This window comes from Musca autumnalis, unplaced genomic scaffold (genome assembly GCF_047663935.1).
Source record: "Musca autumnalis isolate F117 unplaced genomic scaffold, ASM4766393v1 scaffold_3, whole genome shotgun sequence".
Taxonomy (NCBI): Eukaryota; Metazoa; Arthropoda; class Insecta; order Diptera; family Muscidae; genus Musca; species Musca autumnalis.
The window spans coordinates 99,490,085-99,516,964 of NW_027411866.1; the positions used below are offsets into that span (position 1 = coordinate 99,490,085).

General features: G+C 34.1%; 1 protein-coding gene across 2 annotated transcripts; it reads left to right on the top strand.

Annotated features, from left to right (window-relative positions):
* Window positions 1-339: 339 nt before the first annotated feature.
* Window positions 340-20,734, top strand: LOC141397133 (uncharacterized). Of its 2 annotated transcripts, none has more exons than XM_073973068.1 (3): window positions 340-492; window positions 19,072-19,204; window positions 19,275-20,734. In XM_073973068.1, the coding sequence occupies exons 2-3, from the start codon at window positions 19,082-19,084 to the stop codon at window positions 20,475-20,477; spliced, it is 1,326 nt and encodes a 441-aa protein (XP_073829169.1). In that variant the 5' UTR covers window positions 340-492; window positions 19,072-19,081; the 3' UTR covers window positions 20,478-20,734. The 2 variants fall into 2 exon arrangements, with proteins under 2 accessions (XP_073829169.1, XP_073829168.1); XM_073973067.1 differs by having other exon boundaries at window positions 340-430.
* Window positions 20,735-26,880: the final 6,146 nt, after the last annotated feature.

The window sequence follows — 26,880 nt, forward strand, 5'->3', positions numbered from 1 at the left end:
TGAAATGTAAAGGGTTTTGACATTTCATATTCGAACAGCTGGCGTGATACCACTACCTTGGTAATTGTGCCATGGGCCTGTACTTTCAAAAAATCCTAAGCTCAAATAGTTTGCTACACTGGCAAGCAACCGATTATTGAGCAAAACTGATCGTGTGTACACCGCTTAAGATTGTGTCATGTCCAATGAATTACTTCACTAAACAATCAGAAATGAATTTTGTTATTTTCTAAGCGGTGGTATTCGAATATTTGTTGTGAATACTGTATCCATTCTCTAAGAATATTTTATTTTCCCGCACACTCGATAAAGTTGTGTTATCTTTTGTTATGTGAATTCAGTTTGTAAATAACAGTGAGTGAGTTCGCTTGTGTTTTTCGGTTTGTGAAGTGCTCGGAACGCTGACGTACGTATTTGTTGTAACGAGAAAGTAAGTGTGCATGACTATTATTGTTTATTCTTTTGCACACACAGCCAATTAGAGGGCATTCCGTGAGTATAACGAACAGTGTTGCCGTTCGAAAAATTTGTTTCGGCCCAAAATTTTCCTATAAACGGCCCAAAACGACCTAAAACGGCCCAACATTAAAAATTAAAACAAAAAATATATATTTCTCATAGATACCTTTTATTGCTTTTAGAAAAATCGAAAAATATTGTCTATTTTTACGTAAAGGTAGTATGTCGCAAAAAATTGTCTGAGATATAATGATTGGGAGGCAACAATTTATTGTGATTTGAATGTAGCATATAAACTTTAAGTGCGTGTTTCTCAAAACGGCGTTTTTGAAGTCGGTGCCAACGATAGCTCTAAAACGAATTGACCGATCTTCATATGACCTTATTATATTATTCATGTGAGCTTATTAAATACATAAAACGCTTGCCTTTAAGCGAGACAGATAAAAAAAAATATTTTGCACATTTTTTTGACAAAAACAGTCAATTTTTTTTTCGTAAAAACCGAAATTTTGACAGCTCGAAATATTTTTAAAAATATTTTTTTAGATCTGTTTTATTAGGTTCCTAAAACGCTTACAAAAATATACTATGATCGGTCCATCCGTTTTCGAGCTATCGTTGGCACCGCAAAACGCTTTTACAAAAATATGGTTTCGCAGATAGCCATTTACCTCAAGAATATGCACTATTTTTCAACAACAAAAATTCCAAAGGTATTATAAGATGTGCTCTTTAAGATGGAAGAAAGTATAGTTTCAACGAGTCTTAGCAAATTCCAATCTGTTACTATTAAATCGGGGTCACATTCTACAAGTCTGGGTAAATGTAATACCTGGTTCATAATAGAGCAAAACTTCGTTTGAGGTTACCTTATATGGAGTTATTGTATTTAGTAGTTTAAGGGCCATTATTACATCCTTTCTTTTACTATTGGATGGATTTGAAAACGCAAAAAAAAACAATTTGGATGTATTAAAAGTGTAATTTTCACACTAAACGTTAATACATCGAAGGTCCTCCTTCAATTTTAATCATTACTTTCAACTTTAAGTTAGCCGAAATGCTATATATCTGTACGCAAAATCCAAACTATAACAAAAGAAGAGTTGTAATAAAGGGTAACTTTTATAGTACATTCTCTTATTATTTTGATCTAGTAATTTAATATAAAACTCCAAAACAGCTAATTTTATTTCAAGCTTTTCATTTTCTTTTAGTCAATGTCAATATATTGATGCTCTTTTTTTATTTTTTATTTTTATTTATTTTTTTTATAAAAAAGACAATTTGAGTTGACATTCGGATATAAATAGGATAAACCTGAACTATCTGCTTGAAATTCATTCTTAAGGTTGTTAATTAGAGGTAAAATATATGCCAAAAATAGAAAATACCCTCTAGCTTGGCATGATTCCGTTGCCACCAAATTATTATGAACTTTTTTTATGAACACAATGCATGAATCTTTTCCAAATACTTAAGTATGATGAAAAATATATTTCAAACCCCGGGTAACTAAAAATTAAAAGTGACCATTAAACTACTAGGAGGACCTTCTTGGCATTAAGTTTTAATGTGAAAATTATATTTGCAATGCCACCAAATTGCTTTATTTTACGTTTTCAAATCCATCCAATAGTAAAAGTAAGCATGTAATAATAGCCCAAAGACTAATATATGATATTTTATAAAATATTGTTTAAAATTATTAGCATTAAAACGGCCCAAAATGGATTTGGGCCGCCCATCGGCCCAAAATTAAAAATTATTTTTTATTCGGCCCAAATTTGGGCCGAAATGCCCAAAACGGCAACACTGATAACGAAGTCTTTTTTCATGCTCTTCGTATTCAATATGAAATTGCATTTATAAGAGAACCAAAATGTAATCTTCATGTGTTATTCTCTTGCTTTAAATTCCATCTCAATCAGACAGACCATGATAAAGAAGCATTGTTTCTGCCAGTTGTCAAAACAACACGAATAGAATAGATGAGTGTGAATCGTGCTTTTGTATAACAATGGCTAACTTAAGAAAAATAAGAATATTTTGGGGTTTGTTGCTACGACAATGTACTTGGGATGCCATCATTGCTTTTACTATATTGTTGGTTTGTAAAATGCTCTTTAACGTTTCTTCTGTTTACTGAAAGGTATGCCAAACAGTGATGCCAGATAAGTTTGGTCGAAAATCGTCAAAATATCGGCAAATACAATAACTAGTATTTCTGTTCAAATTACCTATTACTATATAAAATAAAAATAAAATGTTAAGTAAAGAAAACAATTACCAATTTATAAAACAAAACAGTTGTGTGACAAATGACCACCTACGTAACACTGTTTTTTTAAAAAAACGACGTTCACTATAGGTCGAGAAGGACTGTACCCAATGAAATGCCCAAAGACGTAACCCTCAAAGGGTTGTGTTGTGGGTTACATCTTTGGGCATTTCAGGTGACGATATATTTGTGTGGGTTTATTGAGTACAACAACACCCCAACTCTCACTTGCCGCTTCTGGGATGTTAAGTATATAAAAATGTTTTCTTTAAAGAAAAGATTTTTTAAGTTTTGAACGTTTTTTTGGAATAAAACTACCCAATTTTTTAACAAAGTTTGAATTTTAAAAGCTCAATATTTTTATTAATAAAGACAAGATTATTAGATACTTAATGAGCCAATAGAAATATGTGATGATCCGTCCAGTCGTTTTCGAGATAGAGCGGACACCGCAAAACGCCTTTTTAAAAATAGTGTCTCGTAGATGGCTATTTGCCGCAAAACTATGCAATATTATTCAAAAAAAAAAAAAAAAAAAAAAAAAAAATACCGAAGGTAGATCAAAATGTGCCTTTCCTGATGAAAAAATATCTGTTAAAAAAGTCTGATATTTTTTTATTATGTTATTTGATCCGCACGACTAGGTGTGACCCTTTAAACAAAACTAATACAAATATAATTTTAAGAGGTTAAATAATGGTGCCGTGACATAACTCCCAAAACGTTTTTGGGAGTTATGCCCGCCGTTGTTTGCGGACATAAGTCCCAAAATTTTTGGGAGCTATGTCCGACCACCCCTTGCGGACGTAACTTCTTTTAAATTTAAAATTTTTTAAAATTTAATTTTTTTAAATACAATTTTTATTTCGAATATAGAAGAAAATTACAAAATAAATTTTATTTCGAACTTATTTTTTCTTTCATAAAAGAAATTATAATTGATTCAACATTTTTAAGAAAATTAAGTAGTAGTCAACAAAACATTGCCAGCCGGATGTGTATATATTTTTTGTTTTTTAGTAGCCATTAAGATGAATGGAGGCTTATGAAGCTAATTGGTGATGTGTCGGAAGTGGAAAAGCGCCGAAGAAAATATTAAAAAGAAAATCGTGCGATTTTTACAAAAATATATTTACAAATATTTAAAAAAAAAATAAAATTTGTATTTAATTCAATTACCAGTTTTAAATTAAAACTGCGGCGCAGGCGAAATTTATTGAAAAAATCGCTCAATTTTTTATAAAGATATTTTCACTATTTAAGAAATTAAAAATTGTTTGTGAAAACATGCAAATACTTTCTAAAAAACCAAAAACGCCGCAGGCGAAAATGTTTTTAAGAAAATTGCGCGATATTTTACAAAAATATTTTCACTATTTCAAAAAAAAAAGTTTTTGTAAAAATATTCACATACTTTCTGGAAAACAGAAAGTGCCGCAGGCGAAAATATTTTTGAAAAAAAAATCGCACGATTTGTTACAAAAATATTTTCACCTTTTATGAAAATAAAAAGTTGTTTAAAAGTATGCAAATACCTTCTGAAAAATGAAAAACGCAGCAGGCAAAAATATTTTCGAAAAAATTCACACGATTTTTTCAAAAATATTTTCACAATTTAAGAAAATACAAAATTTTTGTAAAAATATTAAATTTTTTACCACTACGAATTAAGAAAAAATTATATTTACATGTCTGTAATAAAAAAAAAATAATAATGAATATGAATACGAAGAACGGCGTCAAAAAGAAAAATGTTTTCCACTAAATTTCACTATTAGTCACCAAAGAAATGAAAACTCTATTTGCATTACATACTAAGGAAATATCGGTATCAATGTTGCCAAAAAACCAAGAAACTAAAATAGGGATGCTAGCTTCTACCATTTCAGCAGTTTTCACGTTGCTCTTGAAGCAACTTTGAATGGAAGGAGCTTACACCTGGGAATATTTTGCGGATTCTGAATCTAAAATGTTCATAGATGAGAAAAATCAAAAAAAAAAAAAAAAATCGTCGGAGCGTTTTTTAAATAAATTGCGATTCAAGTTGACAGTTTTAGGGGTTTTTTAGGTTTTCACGATTTTGCTTGGAAACCGCAAGTCCTATCGAAAATAATTTCGTAGGTTTTACCGTTATTGAGACATAGAAGTTCAAATTGGGGCAATGCATTGACTGTATCGCTACCTTATAAAACAATGTAATACATGTTGCGCCTTAATTAACTTTAAGTGAAAACCGCTTACACCTGGGAAGTTTTTACGAATTTTGAAACATCAATGTTCATAGGTGAGAAAAATCCAAAAACAAGAAATAGCGCTTTTTAAAATAAATCTCGATTCAAGTCGGCATTTTTCAAGGTTTTTTAGGTTTTTACGATTTTGCTTGGAAGCCGAAGGCCCTATGGAAATGGGACTAAAGAAAATGTTGTAGCAATGAATATTCTGTATAAGATTGACCTGCATGATATTTTCGTAGGTTTTACCGTTTTTGAGATATAGAAGTTCAGATAAATCATTTAGATATGTTTCTCAGGTCTTCAGGATTTTGCTTGAAACCCGCTAGTCCTACCGAAATAGGACTAAAGAAAATGTTGTACTTACTTACTTAGCTGGCCCATTACAGAACATTTGTTCTATAGGCCGAACTAAGAAGAGATCTCCATTCCTCTCTATTTGTTGCTTTGCACTCTGGAATACCGCGCCTTTTCATCTCATCATCCACTTGTTTGCGCCATCTATTCCTTGGCCTGCCAATTCTGCGTGCACCGCCATGTGGCATGTATTCATACGCCTTTTTAGCGGGTTCATCATCGCTCATTCTTTTGATATGGCCTAGCCAACGCAATCGCTGCTTCTCGATACGTTTAACAATATTGATGTCGTTGTATAGCAGATACAGCTCGTGGTTCATGCGACGTCGATATTCACCGTCAACGCAGATTGGTCCGTAGATCTTTCGAAGAATTTTTCTCTCAAACACACCAAGCACTGCCATGTCTGCTTGCGCAAGTACCCAGGCTTCGGAGCCATACATCAGCACGGGTAGTATCAGTGTTTTGTAGAGCGTTATTTTTGTTTGACGAGATGTGGCTTTGTTTTTAAACTGCTTACTTAATCCAAAGTAGCATCTGTTGGCCAATACAATTCTTCTTTTTATTTCACAACTGATGTCGTTTGTTGTGTTGACGGAGGTGCCGAGGTAGACGAAGTCTTTTACTACCTCAATATTATAGGAACCAACTTCCACAGTCGGTCCGAGCTCAATGGACGCATTGCGCGTCGACACCATCAACTTGGTCTTCTCACCGTTTACCGCCAGACCCACTTTAGCAGATTCTCCTTCGACCTTTATAAAGGTATCAGTTACTTCTTTTACTGATCGACCCATGATGTCTATATCATCAGCATAAGCAAGTAACATGTGACTATTGGTGTATATTGTGCCACTTCTTTTGACGTTTGCCTCTCGTATAACCTTTTCTAGCAGGATGTTGAAGAGGTCACACGAAAGGCTGTCTCCTTGTCTGAAACCTCTTTTGGTACCAAATTCTTCGGAGAGGTTCTTTCCTATTTTAACTGAGGACCTCGTGTCAGTTAAAGTCATTTTACAAAGCCGGATGAGCTTTGCGGGAATACCAAATTCAGACATGGCTTGGACTACCTTTGAGCGCAGCGGACTGTCGAAGGCTGCTTTATAATCGACAAAAAGGTGGTAGGTGTCGATCTGCATCTCTTGGGTCTTCTCCAGGATTTGCCGCAGGGTAAATATCTGGTCAATGGTGGACTTGCCAGGTCTAAAGCCGCATTGGTATGGTCCAATAATCTCGTTGACCATTGGCTTTAGTCGTTCGCACAATATCCCTGACACGATCTTGTAGGCAATAGGGAGTAGACTTATGCCCCTATAGTTAGAGCATACAGTCTTATCTCCCTTCTTGTGGACGGGGCACAGGATACTCAGGTTCCAATCGTCGGGTACTCGTTCTTCCTGCCAGATGGTGCTAACTAGCTGATGAATACACCTTATCAGCGTGTCGCCTCCGGTTTTGAACAGCTCGGCTGGTAAGCCATCGGCCCCTGCTGCCTTATTATTCTTCAGCCGATTTATTGCTGTCTCTACCTCATCTTGGCTGGGCGGTATACATTCAATACCATCTTCTGGGATTGGGACTGTGGTATCTTCGTCGTCTTCGCTGCTATTGGATACCAACAGATTTGAAAAATGTTCTTTCCATATCCTGAGTACACTATCTGTATCAGTTACCAAATTACCTTGCTGGTCTCTACAGGAGGATGTGCCTGTACCAAAGCCATCAGTTTGATGCTTGACTCTTTGGTAGAATTTTCGGACTTCATTCTGGCTCCTGTACATCTCTATTTTTTCACACTCCCGCTTTTCCATCTCTCTCTTTTTCCTGCGGAAAAGACGTTTCTCCTCTCTCCTTTTCTCCCTGTATCTCTCTCGTGCGCTACGCGTTGCTACGGATTGTAAAGTAGCCTTATATGCCGCATTTTTCTCTTCGGTGTCAGCACGACACTCCTCATCATACCATGGATTCCTTGGTGGAGGTCTCTGGTATCCAAGTATGGATTTTGCGGCTGTTTGCATGGAGTGGGCAATGCTTTGCCATTGCGCTGATATGTTATCGGGATGAGGAGGGCTTTGATTAAGCAATTGGGCTAGTTGAGTGGAATATGCTGTGGCTATCTGTTGTGATTGCAGCTTACCGATGTCTAACTTTCGTGTTGTGTCTGTTCGTACTTTGTTTGCTACGTTTAAGCGGGTGCGTACCTTTGCTGCAACAAGGTAGTGGTCCGAATCAATGTTTGCGCCTCGGAACGATCGTACATCCAACACGCTCGATGAATGTCTTCCATCTATCACAACATGATCAATTTGGTTTCTTGTTTTCTGATCTGGAGACAGCCAGGTGCCCTTATGAATATCGAGATGATTAAATCTGGTACTGCTAACTACCATGTTTTTTGCAGCTGCAAAGTCTATCAGTCTCATACCATTGTCAGATGTTTCACTGTGGAGACTGAATTTCCCGACTGTTGGGCCAAAGATATTCTCCTTTCCAATTTTGGCATTAAAATCGCCTAGAATGATTTTAATGTCATGGGCAGGGCAACGGTCATATGTTTCTTCTAAGCGCTCGTAAAATATATCTTTGGTCTGTTCATCCTTTTCTTCAGTGGGAGCATGAGCGCAAATAAAGCTGATGTTGAAGAATTTAGCTTTTATTCGAATTGCAGCAAGTCTTTCATTCACTGGAGTGAAGCTGGATACAAGATGTTTTAGTCTCCGACTAACTACGAATCCACAACCAAACTCATGCTTTACGTCATGGCAGCTATAATACAGTGCGTCACCTTTAGGTGTTGTTGTGACGCCTTTCCCAATCCATCGTATTTCCTGTATGGCAGTAATATCGGTCTTGTACTTTTCAAGTACGTCTGCCAATGCGAAGACTGCACCTTCTCTATAAAGAGTGCGAACATTCCAGGTGCAGATTCGCAGATCATGGTCCTTAAAACGTTTGCGGGGTTCGTCAACTTTAGAGGGGTTTGTTTTTCTTTTCTTTCGTTTTTTCATAGTAGGCTGTTTTTTCTAGGGGAGGGTTACTAACCCGACGCCCAAACCCAAGTTTTTAACGTTCTTATGGGTGAACGCGCGGCACATGTTAGCTCACTACCTTTAACGGGTGTTAAAGGCAGTTCCCCAGGTGACACCACGGGGAGGTCAGTGTCCACTTGGGATGAAAGAGGGACCAAGATAAATCCTGGGCTTTGCCATGTTAAAACCGGTCAGGACCGTTCCTTGGTATCTTCCATCCCCTACGTCACCCAAAGAAAATGTTGTAGCTGTGAAAAATCTCTACAAGATTGGTTTTCGTACCTTGTCCGATTTTTGCGACAAGTTGGGAAATTGCCGTCATGACACTGTTTTATAAGGAGACGATTCAGTCAGTGCATGTCACAATTTGAACTTCTATATCTCAAAAACGGTAAAATCTACGAAAATACTATAAATGTCAAACTTCTAGAAAATTTTCATAGTTACAACATTTCCCTTGGCTCCATTTCGATAGGACTTGCGGTTTCCAAGAAAATACGTAAAAACCTAACAAACCCTTAAAAATACCGACTTCAATCGCGATTTATTTAAAAAGCGCTCCGGCGATTTTTTTGTTTTTTGATTTTTCTCATCTATGAACATTGTAGTTTCAGAATCCGCAACAACTTCTCAGGTGTAAGCCCCTTCCATTTAAAGTTGCTTCAAGAGCACCGTGTTTTGGAAATATTTGAGGTAAGATTACTTGGAATCTGTGCGCTTTAGTATATGGTGTCCTTGCAACTTTACTGAAAAGAAGGCGAGGAATATTTTTCTTAAAAAATGAACTCTCGTGCGAGTCAAAAAAATGGGTCTTTTTAGTCCCTTTTTCAACAAATCATTAAAATCTCCTATAAACTGTGGTCGAATCAGACCAACATATTCTTGAAATTTGTACTTTTGGTCCTAAAATACATCAAAACTCTAAACTTTAGAGTCTAAAGTTTACCTAAACGCCAGGAAGTTACCCTATACTATATTCTGACATTCTGAATAAACGAATATATGTACATATATATTTGCAAAACAAAATGTCACATAAAAACGAAAAGTGCAAATATGTGCAGGATGTTTCGATGGAGATTGGTAAAAAAACTCTTCCCTTTTTATGAAATTATAAGATACACAGCTGAACTCGATCTTACTCACAACTATTTTCATCCTTTATTGTTAAAATTTACCTTGAATAAAATCAAAAAGTACGGACATCGATTATTAAAGTACGCAAACTTGATTGGCGACACTGATCATCTTAAATACGTTTTACATACATTTCATTAAAATTACAAAAAAAAAAAAAAAAAAAATAAATAAATAAAATCCGTTGTTTATTTTGGATATTATCATAGTTTCATAAACAACTTAAATATAGAGACAACAAAAGAAAATGCAAATAGGGTCACTTTGACCTGCTTTTATACATTTATATACCCACTTACTAAAGAAGAAGCGAACATATATATTTTTCATAACTACGCGCAGTGTGATCCTATAAACAATATTTGAATCAATTTAGCGTAAATTGATAAAAACATTTTCGTTTTTTGGCCAGGTTTTTCGGAAAATTGGGCACTGTGCATTGTGGTAATAAAATGGATACAATAGTGGATGATAAAAATGCTGATTAGTGGTATTCCATGAAGTACAAAAGGTCATTGGGAAGTTCGGGCTGGTAAAAATTATAGTATATATATTATTATTATTCGATGATTGGTCTTGAATTAAGAGGAGATTTTTGGTAGAATATATGTACATATTACATATTAGGGATATCAATTTGTTCTAATATCGATGATGATAATTTTATGTATTGGATGAAGGGCAATATTATCAGATTATAATCTGCATACAGAGTAGAATATATTTTTCAAGCGCTACTACTCTGAAAAATGTCAATATGAGTATTTCAAATTATATGAACACCACCATTTACGTAAAAATTGGCTAATTTATGAACTATATATGATAAATATAGACCAATTTTCCATTCCAATTAAATCATTTGTCCTCTAGAATTAAACAAACTCATCAGTTTATGCTTTTCCACATCATGAATAATAAATAATATAACGATAATACAAAGACTTAAGAAATATCCTTGCGGAGGCCGCTGATGTTATGAAACATAAAATTTAGTAAAGTTAATGTGAGAAATTTTTTAAAAATTGAATTGAATAAAAAACGTAGTACATTTTTTACAAAACTAAGCAATCTTGTTTAACAAATAAACAGTAACGACAAATTTTTGATGAATATTGATAAAAATAGCTAATTATAGCTGTTTTATGGCAAAATACGTGGTTCTTATTAAAAATAAATGCTCCCAGTTAAATGTCGATATACAATTTAAACAAAACCTTTTCGCTCTGTCTGGGATTATTCGGCATTTGTTCATGCATGTGAAACATTTATATTTATTTTTTTAATTTTCTATAACTACTGTGTGGAGTTTTTGGAAACGATTACCCAATTTTCCCGTTGCGATTATCCATAAATATCGTTTGAAAATGAATTAGAAAAGTCCTTCCGTAAGTGGTGGCAAAATAACCGTCAGTAATGTTGGCAACATTTCCTGAGTATTTCAGCCACGTAAAACTTCTGTACAAAAGTGGTGTCTTAGACACGCCGTTCGGACTCCGCGATAAACTGTAGGTCCCATGTCATTGAGCTAATATGAATCGGGGTGCACTCATTGATATGAGAAAGATCTCCCTTGTCCCTTATGGGATGTTTGTGGAACAATTATTATATCGTCTGCTCCGTCGGAAAAGGTCGTAAGTCCCTCTCAATAAATTTTTCAGGAGGAAGAAAAAACATTCCAGCGCTTTCTGCATTAAAGATTTTATTATGGTGGTAAAGGCAGTATTCTTCGTTTATTTATTCCGCTTCAATACCTGTACTTTGTTTGATAAAATTCCGTCGCATTTTGGAGATAATTGGATGTCTTTGGACTTACGACCTTTTCCTTGTACAGGTTTGTATTTTTGTAGAGACTTACGACCTTTTCCTACAATTTACGGACGTTTTTATAATAAAATATTTATATTTTACAAAACAATGTGGAAAGGTTTGTTTTGTCCAATATTCGTGTAACATCGCGAAGTATTCGTCGCCATTTTTTCATATCTTGACGAGATAAAGCGATCTAGCTATGTGTCCGTCCATCCATTAACAATTGTAATAAAACTCCAGACCTCAATTTTGGACCGATCGTCACGAAATTTTGTGGAGAGGTTGGGTTCCGACCAGAAGTGACCCCATTAGATGTTGGTTGTGATCGAAAGGTGTGAAATGGACCAAACCCACAATTTTTACCCTACTTTGCAGCTGTCTTGTAGATCGCAATAATATTCCGATCAGAGTGAAATTTTAAGAACGATTTGAGTTTAAGACAGAGAATAAGCTTGCAATTTAACATGGTGATCAGATAATTATTAGCGGGTTTAATCGACCAAAACCTTTAGGTGAAATATAAATTAATAAAAATCAAATGCCGTTCGTTGGCAATGACATCAGTTTAGAACGGCTGGACCGATTTGGGTAATTCTTTCTGTGAAATGTTCGTCATAACCCTACTTAGGTTTTTTGTGTAAAGAAAATTTGACCACGCCCACTTATACTCCCACTGTTTTCAATTTTAATCTTTACTACAAAAACTTCTGAACCGATTTTCCTGAAATTGCCAGGATATGTATAGTAGGGCTATAACCAAAAAAATACCACACCAGTACCGTGTGGGGAATTTTGTCCTGATAACGAAAACGCGTTTCTAAGATTGATTCGATGAAAAAAGTTTCCGCACCGACTGCGATTACTAAAGCCCTTTTGATATTTTTTCTGTTTAAACTTTCGCGAATTCGTTGCAAATGACCCCATATTCTCTTGTCCGATAGGTACAATAAATATAAACATAAAGTTTATAAAGAAAGTTTATAAAGAAAAACCAAAAATTGCAATAGTGTCAAAAGTTCCTAATGTGCTGCGAAATGGCGCGATTTGAGAACAAATTGGTCCAGAACGCTTTGATAATGATTTTAAATTAGAATACAAAAAAATAAAAATTTTAATGAAAAGCAAACATTTTGTTATGACAGATAAAATTAAAAAATGCATTACTGAACTTCAACGCATTTGGTGCGGAAACTTTTTTCGCGATAGAGAAAAAATTACACCTTATTTCATAGTAGTTTTTCATGCATTACACGGCTATGTGGTGGTATTTTTGATATTTCCAAAAAAGTGCAAAAAGTTATATCCCTAATGTATAGGGATGGCCCCCGGTAAAATAGGATGCTTATTTTATTGAATTCCAGAGGCGGCGGCGTACCTCCCCTTGCGACATTTAAAAAACGATATATTTTCAATGATTGCGGATGTATTGGTTTAAATTGTACGAATTAATATACATACAATCTAGGTACTTCTTTGGGGCCTAAAGAAATAACCACGCGTGCATATGTTATATCTCCAATACTACTGAACCGATTTCTCTCAGCTCAAGGTTTGCCGTTGTTATGTATACTTTAGACATTTTTATGTATATATGTATAAGCATGATTATGATTATATCGGCTTCAGCATACATTTTGGAAGCAATGATGACAAGATAATATCGTCAGTGAGGGAAAAAGTCCGCCAGGGAAGAGAAAGGTTACAGACCAAATCTGTCGATAAATATAAAATTCTCCTAGGTTTGATAATGCACCGAAGAATTGATGTACCTATTTTTGAATTGTCACGCACAAATTCCATAAAAAGTTGTCATCAAAACTCATTACGACGGGTCAGCAACACGGACCGGGGTCTGTTAGTATTTAATATAGAACATGATTATTTTAAATTATATATCTTTATTCCTTTAATGATAAAATTAACTAAGATATACGACAGAAAAAAACCAGTGGTATTTTAAAAATTTTTCTATATGTGAAGTATTTGAGCACATACAGCATCCCAATCAGTATTATTGAAAAGACCAGAAGACAAACTTTAATAATCAGTTCACTTATAGAATAAAATAGATTTCTAATGTAAAATTTCGTTGAGATATAGAAATTCTCACATTTTTGTTCAAAAGTTTGGTTCACTGGCTCCGCCAAATTTCATCCGATTATCATCCAAAGGTCTAGGCTAGTTCTTTGCATTGTACCCCAACCGTGGATGCCGTCAAACATTATATCTGAACTGCATTAGCTGTAGCATTCTTTAAAAGTATACATTTTCCTGTAGACTTACGACCTTTTCGTACTCAAATTTGTACGTTTTATGGACTTACGACCTTTTCCGACAAGGGCAAAACATATAGAAAAACGCGAAATACTACCATTTTCTTTGTATCATACGACGTGTTTTGACTTGACGCGATTTCCAAAAAAAGAGGACTTACGACCTTTTCCGACGGAGCAGACGATATATATAACATTTATTTTTACTAAACGTGGTAAATTTTGTCGTAGAACTATCCTAATCCTAGATTCGCTATTTTTAGCAACATACGTAAAAAATTGCCAATTACCGTAAATTTTTAAAACAATATTGCTTAGTTTTGAACAGAAATTTACAACACCTTTTAATTAATTCAATTTAAAAAAAATCTAACCGTTAACTTTGCTACATTTTATGTTTCTGAACATCAAAGGCCTGAATATCCTTGCGCATTCAAGTACAATAAAGTGACACTTTACACAGAAAAATCCTTGAAAAAAAGCAAAAATGTAGTGCCTTAAGGTGTTCAAATATGAATTTTGCCTCGACTCTGGATGGCATCCACCCTCAAACTAGTTAAAATATGTACCTTTTTGTTTCATGTAAATTATTCTTAAATACTCTCTATAAAATAATAAATATCTCTCTAAAAATAAATGACGATTTTACACATTTTTAACCAACAAAAAATTAAATTTGGGAATTTACGTCGTTTATTTGACAGATATGGTCTATGGAATTGACAATTCATATGACGCATGTTTTATAAAACATATTAGATGTAAAGGCCAGTCTGTCTGTCGAAGTCAAGACGGATCTCACAACATTTAAGATATAGTTCCTAGGATTTTTGAAATTGAACGGTGCTTCCCGATTTTCGGTGGCTTCAATATCGCACCGAAATGGCTGAAATTTGATGCTAACCCCCTGTTTATGTATGTCGACAGAAAGGTTTCTTACGTTTCCGAAGTGGAAAAAATCATTTTCTGTTCATGTAAACACCTTCAAAACGAAAATCTATGCGACCGACAAGCCACACGAAATAACACGTAAACGTACACTTTTCCATGTAAATTTGGGTATATGCATTTTGAAAGGACTGTCTTTTTTAGAAACAGAATGTCAAAATCACTCACTAGCTTTGTAGCTGTCGAGTAGAACGTAAACTCGCGAATAACACTGAAAATCATAAATCAAATTTATGCAAAACATTCTTGAAACAAAATAAAAATTTTATAGATACGTTTTACAGGAGGTTTTATTCATTATTTTGAAAAAATCAAATCGATATAAATACAGTGAGCGTCAAAATAAAGTTTCCACCTTCCAACATTTTTTTGATTGCATTATTACACCGAATTGGAGATATTATATGTATAACATATAAATGTAACTTTTTAAGTATTTAGTGGTGAATTAAAATCCAGAAAATATTAGGCCCTTCCAACGTTTCATTAGGAAATAAATGAGGATTACCAAAATAACCCAAAATTTGACGCGTCAAAATAGAATGTACACTTTTGCCAAATGCAAGAATTTTTTTCTTTAACAAAATTAAGGGATATTTCGGATTTTGAATATCATTTTATTACATTCGAGCCTCCAAACAATAAATAAACGACTGTTTTAGTGTAATCCGGTGATATTTCCCCCCACTGGACCCGTAGTACCGCTTTCGTGTAATTTTGGCATAAAATAGGCCTCTATTTAATTTTTTTGTCGAATTTTGTCGGCAAGTACTCTATAGATTTGTAGTCTAGAGACTTCAATGAGTGATCCGATACACATAGGAGTCAAATATAGCAACATGTTATTCATAAATATGTTACGTTACGTAAACCTTTGGTATTAGCCCCAATCCTCTAGACTAGGGTCTTTAATATCGTGTCACTAAAGGTGGAAGATATTGCTCTCATATCCCAAAAACCATACAATCCATTTATCCGCACTTCGTCACTGTCCTGGACCCCCTGAACATATAGGTCCACGTCTTCATATAGCTCCCGTAAAACGATACCTCCCGATTTTCTGTATTTTGAAGGTAGTGGCTGTGGTTATACATTTCTCTATTTTATTGACTTATCTGAAGAGCATTTTAAACAGAAAAATTGTACACATAGACATTTTTGTACCTATTATTGAAATATCTGTTGCATAATTTGCATATGTCATATGTTTCGATTGCAATTTAATCAGAAGCCACAAATATGCCCAGTCCCAACATTTGACATGAATCGGAGTAAAAATTGGGGTTGCATAAAATTCCGTTGTCTAATAATAACTAAAAAACCGCTGAACGGATTTTCCAGAAATTTTGAGAGTATATTACAACATCGCCTGAAAGTAACATAGGCTATAACAATTTTTGAAATTCCGCGATGATCTGGAGATACAGCGTCACAATCGGTGGTACCTCCAGAAAATTTAGATTTTATATGCGTATATATATCTAGACCGTTAACAGATATGGTCACCAAATTTTGTCAAAATAAGCGGGAATTAAGTACACGTCATCTCTTACAAAATAAGCGGGGTTAGGTCAGGGGTAGAGATTTTGATATAGCTCCCATATAAATATTTTCGGCCGATTTCATGTATTTGATGCACCAAACACACTATACACATATGTCCTATTTCAACGAAATTTGGAATGTGTGACGAAATTTGGCTTAGAAATGGATGTGCCAAATTATATCGAAATCGGTTCAGATTTAGATATAGCTCTCATATATATTTTCGGCCAATTTCATCTATTGGATGCACCAAACACGCTATTTATGTCCAATTTCAATGAAATTTGGAATATAATATATATATTAGTCCACAAATACATGGGCTAAAATATATATAGAAATTGGTTCAGATTTGGATATAGCTCCCATATATATTTTAGGCCGATTTCATGTATTTGCTGCACCAAACACACTATACACGTATGTCCTATTTCAACGATATTTGGCTTAGAAATGGATGTGCCAAATTATATCGAAATCTGTTCAGATTCTCTCATACATATTTTCGGTCGATTTCATGTATTTGATGCACCAAAAACGCTGTATATGTCCGATTTCAATAAAAATTTGGAATGTGTGCAGCGTTGCCGACAGTTTTTGATCGGAAATCGTAAAAAAAATTGTCAAATCGTCAACAAAAATTGGAAAATCGTCAAAAAATCGTCAACATGGTCTAAAACTAGGTTTGGTTACCGTTTTATGCGATTTTTTCGCTGATAGTTTTGTCAATGAAGTGATTCCATGTGAAATCATGATTTCACTGGTTCTTTTGCATTAGTGGGAAAGGAGTCGTGAAAGATCCGATCCTTTTCATCGAATTTTCATGAGTGCAATTGAAGTCGTGAAAGATCCGATCTTTTTCATCGAATTAATTAATATATTTTAATAAAAAATACATACAATGTAAATTGATATAAAACAAAAGAAAAATATATTTTGTGTTTGGAAATCTGTTTCGTTTTTTTCGGATATTAAAAAGAAGTATAATAAAGACCCGGTCTATAAACCACGAGCTCCACCAGCCTACCAACAGCGATATAGTAAAACATATCGAGGTGCAATTATTAGGATGACTGGGCCATGGTAACAGGATGGATAAAGATGCCACCTTAAAAATTGAATAGGAGTCATTTGACGTTATGCGACCCGAGGGTACTCGTTGTCAGTTCTGAATGACAGCTTATAGTTAAAATTTCGCTTGCTTGACAGTGTGACCGTTTATGTTTGTCGGTACACGTAATTTCAGTTGATGTAAAACGAAGATGAGGCAAAAACTATGAAAATACCTGTATTCCAGATATGTGCCTAAATATAGCCAATCTGTCTGGAAATTGCTATAATGCATTAAAAAAGCTCATAAAGTCGAGCTTGGAACATTGTTTTCCTTAAAGTCTATCGTGAAATTTTAGCCAAAATATAGTTATCGCCTTTTATTGCATGCAATTCTGGTTTACGTGAAAAATCGTCATTTTGGACCAGAAAATCGTCAAATCGTCATTTTTCAATTTTGGGCCAAGAAATCGTCAAATTCGGCAACATTGAATGTGTGACAGGTATTGGCATATAGATAGATGTGCCAAATTATATTGAAATCGGTTCCGATTAGGATATAGCGCCCATATATATTTTCGGCCGATTTTATGTATTTGATGAAATTTTGAATGCGTTATGGATATTGGCATAGAAAAAATATGCCAAATTATGTCGAAATCGGTTCAGATTTAGATATAGCTCCCATATATATTTTCGACCGATTTCATTTATTTGATGCACCAGACACGCTATGTATTTCCTATTTCAATGAAATGTAGAATGTGTGACGGAATTTGGCCTAGAAATAGATTTGCCAAGTTGTATCGAAATTGGTTCAGATTTAGATATAGCTCCCATATATATTTTCGACCGATTTCATGTATTTGATGCACAAGACACGCTATGTATTTTCTATTTCAATGTAATTTGGAATGTGTGACGGAATTTGGCCTAGAAATAGATTTGCCAAATTTTATTGAAATCGGTACTGATTTAGATATAGCTCCCATATATATTTTCGACCGATTTTTATGTATTTGATGCACCAAACACGCTATGTATTCACGCGTACTTTACTTATGACATATCTAAATCATTATTGGAGTTAAAATTATCAGTACAAGTGGGAGTTATCATAAGAGTAATTTAAGGTGTCACAATTGGTTTGAAGAAATTAATGCCATGAATTAAATAAATTACATTTGGTACTAAGAATTAATTTTTTTTTAATATTTTTAACCTTAAATGCGTCGGTACACAGAAACAAGTCTTTTCGCAATATTCACCTATAAACATTTTTTGGTAGAAGTGTTTTTAGCCTCGGGAGACACAAAGTACCAAATTACAATCGATTCTGTGGTCAAATGGGACTAATATATGCAAAATATCTTAAAATGACGCATACTTTATATGGGGCGTTATATGGGGGCTATACCAAAACGTGGACCATTATAAAACATTTTGGTAGAAATGGTTTTAAGCCTCTGGATACACAAAATACCAAATTACGTCACGCGTCACTTTGTATGGGGGCTATACCAAACCGTGGACCTACATAGCCCGTTTTCAATACCAAAAGTAGTCCTACGTACATAATATATACATTAGGGTTAGTCATTTTTTCATTTTTTTTTTCGAATATCAAAAATCTGTGGAAATGGCATGTAGGGCAGGCAAAAATAATAAGAATTGCGTTTTTACTTTTTCGAAATTGTAAAAAAACCTTCCGCACAAAATGCAATTACTTTAGCTAAAAACTTGTTTTTGCCTGCCCTATATGCTATTTCCACAGATTTTGAATCTAAAAAAAAAATGACTAACCCTAATATACATACAATAAATTTTTCCAACATTTCATATCAATATCTGAATTTCTTCATTGATAAACAATTACCCAAGGCGAATTTTTTTTCTTACACCATGCAATTACCAATTGCTAAACATTCTGTTTACATTTATTTTAGATTGTCAACAATGACCGGCTCCAATGTATGCCGTTTATGCCGAATATATAGCAGTGACAGATTGCGCTTATGCAATGCAAATGGCAATACAAATGAAATATATTCACTTACAATAAAATATTTCAATCCAGCGGTAATTCTGCCGATTTGGCTCATCCTAAGTCCCACTGATTCCACAATTTGAAGTTTTTAATTTTTTTTAGATTTTGGAAATTGGATGTGAAAACGAATCATCAATGGCTGTTTTGTGTATGCAATGTTGGCATAACATATCCGGCTTTAATAATTTTCAACAAACCATAGAATTGCTACATGCGAATCGTGTAAGAACAACTGAAATTGATGTAACTAGTGATGGTCAAACACAACCTGTGGCAACATCAAATCAAAATAACGATTTCCTAGGACAAATTGAAATAACTAAGAAGGAGCCCAATACTGACCCAGAGTTTGTAACAATAACAGACGATGATGGAGGAAATTCTAATTTGACAACTGGGCCAGCTGGACTCGTACCAAGTTCTGAGAATGCTGGGAATATTTCATTGCAAAACACCAACAATGCAATGGACTTTGGTGATGAATTTTTGGAGCAGGAAAGCGGTCAATTTTTTGTTATTAATGAATTAAATGACGATTTTGATTACTTAAATTGTTCCGGTGATGAAGTACTTGAAGAAAGATGTTCACCCCATTCAAATGATACGGATAATAATAATATAAGCGTACCAGCCAGTAGAAAGGATCCAAAATATCGAGCAGAAGTCGACGCCGTCATAGCTAAATGGAGGCCTCTTTTAAAATGTGAATTTTGTCCATTATCTTTTTCCACATTTAATTTACTAAAGACACATTTTCGTGCCGAACATCCCAATGAAGAATTTTATATACTGTGTTGTGGACGCAAATTAAAATATCGCTACCGTGCCGAGGAGCATGCAATTCTGCATTTGAACCCAAAGGCACTTCAATGCCGTTTGTGTGACAAATGTTTTTCCACCAGATTTACTTTAGTTGCCCACATAACAAAGGAGCATCCAGGGGCGGAATTAAACGTGGGTGAGAATAAAGACGATAGCTTTAAATGTTCCATATGTGGTCTTTGTTGTGGCGATCAGGCAACTCTGAGAGAACATTGTAATATCCATGCAAAAGCAAAACGCCATCGCTGTCAGTTTTGTCAAAGATCCTTTAAAAAAGAAATTGCATTGACCAAACATGTTTCGCGCTCTCATTTAGATAAGAAGAAAGTTGATTATGGTTACAAAAAATGTCCATTGTGCCCAAAAATGTTTAACTATCGTACCGGAATATACCATCATTTGCGGAACAATCATCCGGAAGAATTTGCCAAGAGAATTAAAAGAAGGCACCCTAAGGAAACAAAAACAAATCAAAGTACATAAGTTATTTCTTATCGTATGTAGTCATCGTTTAGAGTGGAATTTAAAAAGGAAAAAAGACTGAAACTCGAATGAAAAATTAAAGAAATAAGTTTAGAAACATTGTGCATAATATGTACAATGTGAATCGGTTTAATATACACTAGTGCCTCGACATGTGTCGTTAATTGGGGTAAATATTTTAAACAAAGCAACAAATGTATTTTTTTATTAAAAAAAGGAATAAATAAACGTTTCTTTATTTTATTTACTTCAACAAATGTTTATAATTATTACTAGCTGACCCGGATCCACGGTCCATCAACGTCTTTTTGATTCTTCGTGTAAACATTATACCTCGTTTCCACTTAACCGAATTTAATAAACCCACTGGGTTTCAAATTCCAATTCCATAGCGCAAGACGTCAAATAATTCCTTACAAAGAAGGTTAACCCGGCAAAAAGCTCTAATGCAAACGCAGTTTTAGTTATCATTTATCTGTCTAGAACTGATTTTCCAACCGAATTTACCATATGCATACATTCTTCTTAAAACTTCACAATATATGTATATCGGTATCTGTAATAGTATCTCCTGTAGTGCGATTCTCTAACTAATTTTTTGAGTTACCGACAAAAATCGGTAAAATTAAAACGCAAAATTATGAATGAAAAGTTCAAACAAAAGTTGACAACACTCTTGCTATCGGTAGAACTTTACGACTACTTTTTATTCGTCGTTATATTACCGAAAAACATCGGTAATTACCGAAATTATAAGCATTTGAATTAGAGCTGGCAAACCATCGATATCCCAACATTAGATATTTTCGATATAATGTTTTAAAATATCGATTGCTATCGATATTATCGTTAAGTTGTCATCGCCATTAATTTGGAGATGAAAATGGCGGAAATGTCAATGATTTTCTTGAAATTATGCAAAAGTATTTCACATAAATGTAAAGGAGAATAAACAACTACTTTTAATTTATAAAAAATGTGAAAAATAAATTTTATTTTACCGAAAAATCTGTACGTGTGACTAAGGACTTATGCTAAGTTTACATTTACGAAATCCACTCGATTTCAACTGTCAATTCCATAGATCAAACGTCAAATGAAATCTCATCTGGATTTCATTTGACGTTTAACCTATGGATTTGACAGTTGAAATCGATGGATTTCGTAAATGTAAACCAAGCATTACTTTCTTACACACACATAACCGAAAAACAGCGAAATTTCTATTTATTTCAATGGATTTCAGGTAAGGGGTTTTTATTCCGATAATATCGATAGGCAAAACTATCTAGCGATATTGAATTTTTAAATAATAATCGATATTATCGATAGTGCCATCGATTTTTTGCCAGCTCTAATTTGAATTTTACCGACTATTGTCGGTAACTCAAAAAATGAGTTACAGAATCGCACCACAGATTTAAAAAAGACAAGTAAGAACGTTTTTTTATATTTTTGGTGAAATTTTTTATTTTATTTTATTTTTTTTTTGTGAAATAACAAATTTTTCACACTGGTATAACTAGGCGTTTACACAAGACAGTTTGTCTTCAAGTACAACTCTGATTTACTAACACATACTACATACTTACATTTGTCGGCTGTCTTCCAGCTGACCATCGTTTGCTACTAGCCAGACGTGTTACTGCTTAAAACGGCAATATTTCGTTAACAACAATTTCATATAAAATTGTAACGGTTTATTTATTTTTTTGTTCTATAATTTTAACAAACAAAAATACAGTGCACTGTCTTGCAGTGTTCCAATTTTTTGCATGCGTGCATTAATTGCATTGCTTGCAAAACCTGAATTAACCACAACTCAAAAGATAACAATAATTAAAAAAATAGCCGCAATGAGTGTCACAACAAAAAGTAATGCAACTGATTGCATTGATGATCAAGAAGAAAAGTGTCAGGAAGTGTCAACTAAAAGAAAAATACCTGTGTCCCCACCTTTAGGTAATTCGCCTAAAAGGAAGCAAGTGGTTGATGACAACCAGCCGTCCACATCCAACAGATTTAGCGTATTATCAAATATGGAAAATGAAAACAACATCGATGAAGCAGATCAAGCTGAACCGAATCAACCAGAACCAAATCATGCTGTACCAAAACCGCCACCAATTTTTATTCCGGACGTCAAGAATATTACTAAAATGTTGGATAGCATAAATAAAATTATTCCAGTTGAAGATTTTAATTTTAAATCTCTTCTAAAAGGTGAAGTTCGTCTAATGATAAAAAACGTCGATTCGTACCGAAAAGTAATTAAGCACTTTGATAGTAACAATATATGCTATCATACTTATCAACTGAAAACGGAAAGAGCTTACAGGGTAGTATTTAAAAATTTACATTACACCACCGATGATGTATCGGATATAAAAGCCTTTTTAATGAGTAAAGGTCACGATGTAAGGAGCGTACGTAACATAATTAGCAGAAAAACCAAGGAGCCTTTACCCATGTTCTTCGTTGATTTGGACCCCAAAAGTAACAATAAAGAGATTTATAATATTACTGGCATATTCAATAACATTGTTACTATTGAACCCCCAAGAAAATTTGACGACTTAGTGCAATGCTTTAGATGTCAAGAATTTGGACACACAAAATCATACTGCCGTAAACCTTTTAGGTGCGTTAAATGTGGTTTAGGTCATCCCACATTAGAATGTAATAAACCAGAAAATACCGCACCTAAATGTTTGCACTGCTTGAACACCCATACAGCTAGTTACAAAGGATGCCCGATTTACCAAAAACTGGTTCAAAAGAAGTCTGCTCCCGTGTATTCTAAACGTAACGAAACTGCTTATGAAGATAACACCATGCTCAACCAGACTTCAGATAACTTTGTGTCATATGCCCAAGCCGTAAAAGGTCAAAGCACGGGAGAAATAAATTTGTTAAGCAAGATAGAATCTTTGCTAACGAAACAAATAGAAATGACAAATTCTTTAATGAATATGATGACATTGCTAATGTCAAAATTATGCAAGTAGATTTGATCATTGCTGAGTGGAATGCCAATGGCATTTCTAATCATAGAAATGAAATAGAATTATTTCTTCATAAAAATTTTATAGATATTCTACTTATTTCTGAAACTCATTTTACAAGCAAATCATACTTCAGAATTAAAGATTATGACATTATAACAGCGAATCATCCAGATAACCGAGCCCATGGAGGTGCAGCTATAATTATTAAATCTAAAATTATATACGAAGAAGCGGAGCCAATCTTAGAATCTTTTATGCAGGCAGCTGGTGTTAATATAATATGCGAAAATTCAAAAGTATCTATTTACTCCGTTTATCTTCCTCCTCGGTTTAATTTAAAATGTATACAATATGAAAATTTCTTCAAAAATCTTGGAAACAAATTCATCGTCGGTGGCGATTTCAATGCCAAACGTACTTGGTGGGGATCTCGGCTATCAAACCCCAAAGGAAGAGAACTGTATAAATGCATCGCTTTAAACCATTACGAAGTTTTGTCAACTGGTAGTCCTACATATTGGCCTGCAGACCCAAATAAAATTCCCGATCTAATAGATTTTTTCATCTACTCCGGAATATGCCAGTCAATGCTAAGTATAAACGCATGTTATGACTTAGACTCAGATCACAGTCCAATTATTCTTAACTTTAGTACAAGAAATGTTCATAAACATAAAACATTAATTACATCAAAAACCAACATACCTATGGTACAACATCACATTGAACAACACCTAAATTTAAATATCCCGATTAAATCCGGAAAGGAATTGGAAAATGCTATAGAACATTTAACACAAGTCATACACAATGCTACAAATCTATACACTCCCGATAAAATTGATCTAAATTCCACAAACTTTTATGTTACGGCTGAAATACGATCAATGATAAGAGAAAAGAGACGATTGCGCAGAATTTGGCAAAATTCGAGACACCCAATGGACAAAACAAATTTAAACAGAGCTTCAAATCGGCTTAAAACCCTTCTAAGTGACTACAAAAACCAATCAATTGGAAGCTTCTTAAGTAATTTAAGCCCAGATGAAAGTAACGAGCACAGTTTATGGAGAGCAACAAAATATCTTAAGAGACCTCAAAAGAGAAATGTGCCTATAAAACATTCAAATGGAAATTGGTGTAGATCAAACAAGGACAAAGCTGAGGCGTTTAAAAGGAGAATTCCTTTACACCTTTTGATTTATGTAGTCCCCAACAAAATAAATTAATTTCCGATTTTTTGGATGTTCCATGCCAAATGAGTCGCCCTATTAAACATTTTACGTTTAGTGAAGTTTGTAAGGAAATTAAAAATCTAAAGAAAAAAACACCAGGGTCAGACTTAGTTGATCACAAAGTCATAAGATTGCTTCCAAAGAAGGGTTTGGTGTTCCTAACGACAATTTATAATTCTATTATGAGGCTGTCCCATTTTCCAGTGCAATGGAAATGTGCTAAAATAATTATGATACCAAAACCTGGCAAACCTGAAAACCTGTTATCATCGTATAGGACTATAAGTTTATTGTCCATATTTTCTAAACTGTTCGAAAAATTGTTTCGAAAGCGACTTTTTCCGATTTTAAATAATATAAATATTATGCCAGATCATCAGTTTGGATTCAGAGAAATTCACGGAACACCTGAGCAGTGTCATAGACTGGTGAAGGTTATAAGAGATTGTTTGGAATGTAAGCAGTTCTGTTCTGCAGCCTTTATGGATATCAAACAGGCGTTTGATAGGGTTTGGCATCAAGGCTTGTTATATAAACTAAAAATGTTATTACCTGCTCCTTTTTATTTAGTTTTAAATTCATATCTGAATGGAAGAACATTTTATGTACACATCAATGATAAAGAATCTAATTTTGGCGTCATTAAAGCTGGTGTACCACAAGGTAGTGTTTTAGGTCCTGTTTTATATACGCTTTATACAGCAGATATGCCCGTAAGAAATGAGACTATGATTGCTACTTATGCAGATGATACTGCCGTTCTTGCTATTAAAGATGATCCTTCTTCAGGTACTGACTTACTCCAAACACATCTGTATGATATCGAGAAATGGTTTAATAACTGGAATATTGGAGTCAATACTGAAAAATCTGTGCATGTTACATTTTCCTTAAGGAAAGGAAACTGTCCTTCTCCAAAATTGAATGGACTTACAATTTCTTCTGCGGATTGTGTTAAATATCTCGGTCTGCACCTTGATAGAAAACTTAACTGGAAAAATCATATAACATATAAGAGACAGCAACTAGATCTGAAGACTAAAAGAATGTTCTGGCTTCTTGGTCCAAAATCAAAACTGAGCCTGAATAACAAATTACTACTGTATAAGACCATTCTAAAGCCTATTTGGACATATGGAGTACAACTATGGGGAACAGCCAGCAATTCTAATATTGAGATACTTCAACGATATCAATCAAAGACGCTTAGATTGATTACGGGTGCTTCTTGGTTTCTTAATAATAACGCGATTCATAGAGATTTAAACATAAATAAAATTACAGATGAAATTAAAAAAATTAGTACTACGTATCTTAATAGATTAAGTAACCATTCGAATGTGTTAGCAATTAATCTATTAGATGACACAGATGAAATTAGAAGACTAAAACGAAGACATGTTTTAGACCTCCCATTTATTTAATGAGTTTCATAAAATATGTAATCTGAAATTAAAATTGTAATATGTATTTATTGTTAAATCCACTGGGGTTTAACAATTCTGTTATATTGTAGTAATTATTAAATTTGCTGAATGTTTCTTGTAAATAGATTGCAAATAAAAAAAAAAAAAAAAATTGTGAAAAAGAAGTGAGATGATAGTTCAAATGTGCTGAAAAGAAAAGAATATGTACAAACCAAAAAATGTGAACGGAAAACACAAAAATAAATCGATGATTTTCGTTCATAAGTTCTTGCTGTTCTTGCAGTTGTCGGGACGCCTACGTCACACAAGCAAGTTTTGGGTTTTTGACAATCAATACATGAACTCAATTGTCCTGTCATGTGTAAACGCAGGGTATAGAAAAAAATGTATTGACAAATTTTAAACATTTAAGAAAAAATAGTAGTCATTCGAATCCCACTACCAAATAGGTCTTAACATTTTTGTAATTAATCGTAGTTTAATACAAACAAAAATTCAAGAAAATCGAAGTGTACAATCATTGATAAAAATTGATTTTAAATCGCGAAAATTCCATCCAAGCCCACTGTGCAAAATTTCTTTCTATTTTTTATTAGATAGCTTAAACGTAGCAAACAAAGTACGAAAAGACACAACACAAAAGTTAGACATCGGTAAGCTGCAATCACAACAGATAGCCACAGCATATTCCACTCAACAAGCCCAATTGCTTAATCAAAGCACTCCTCATCCC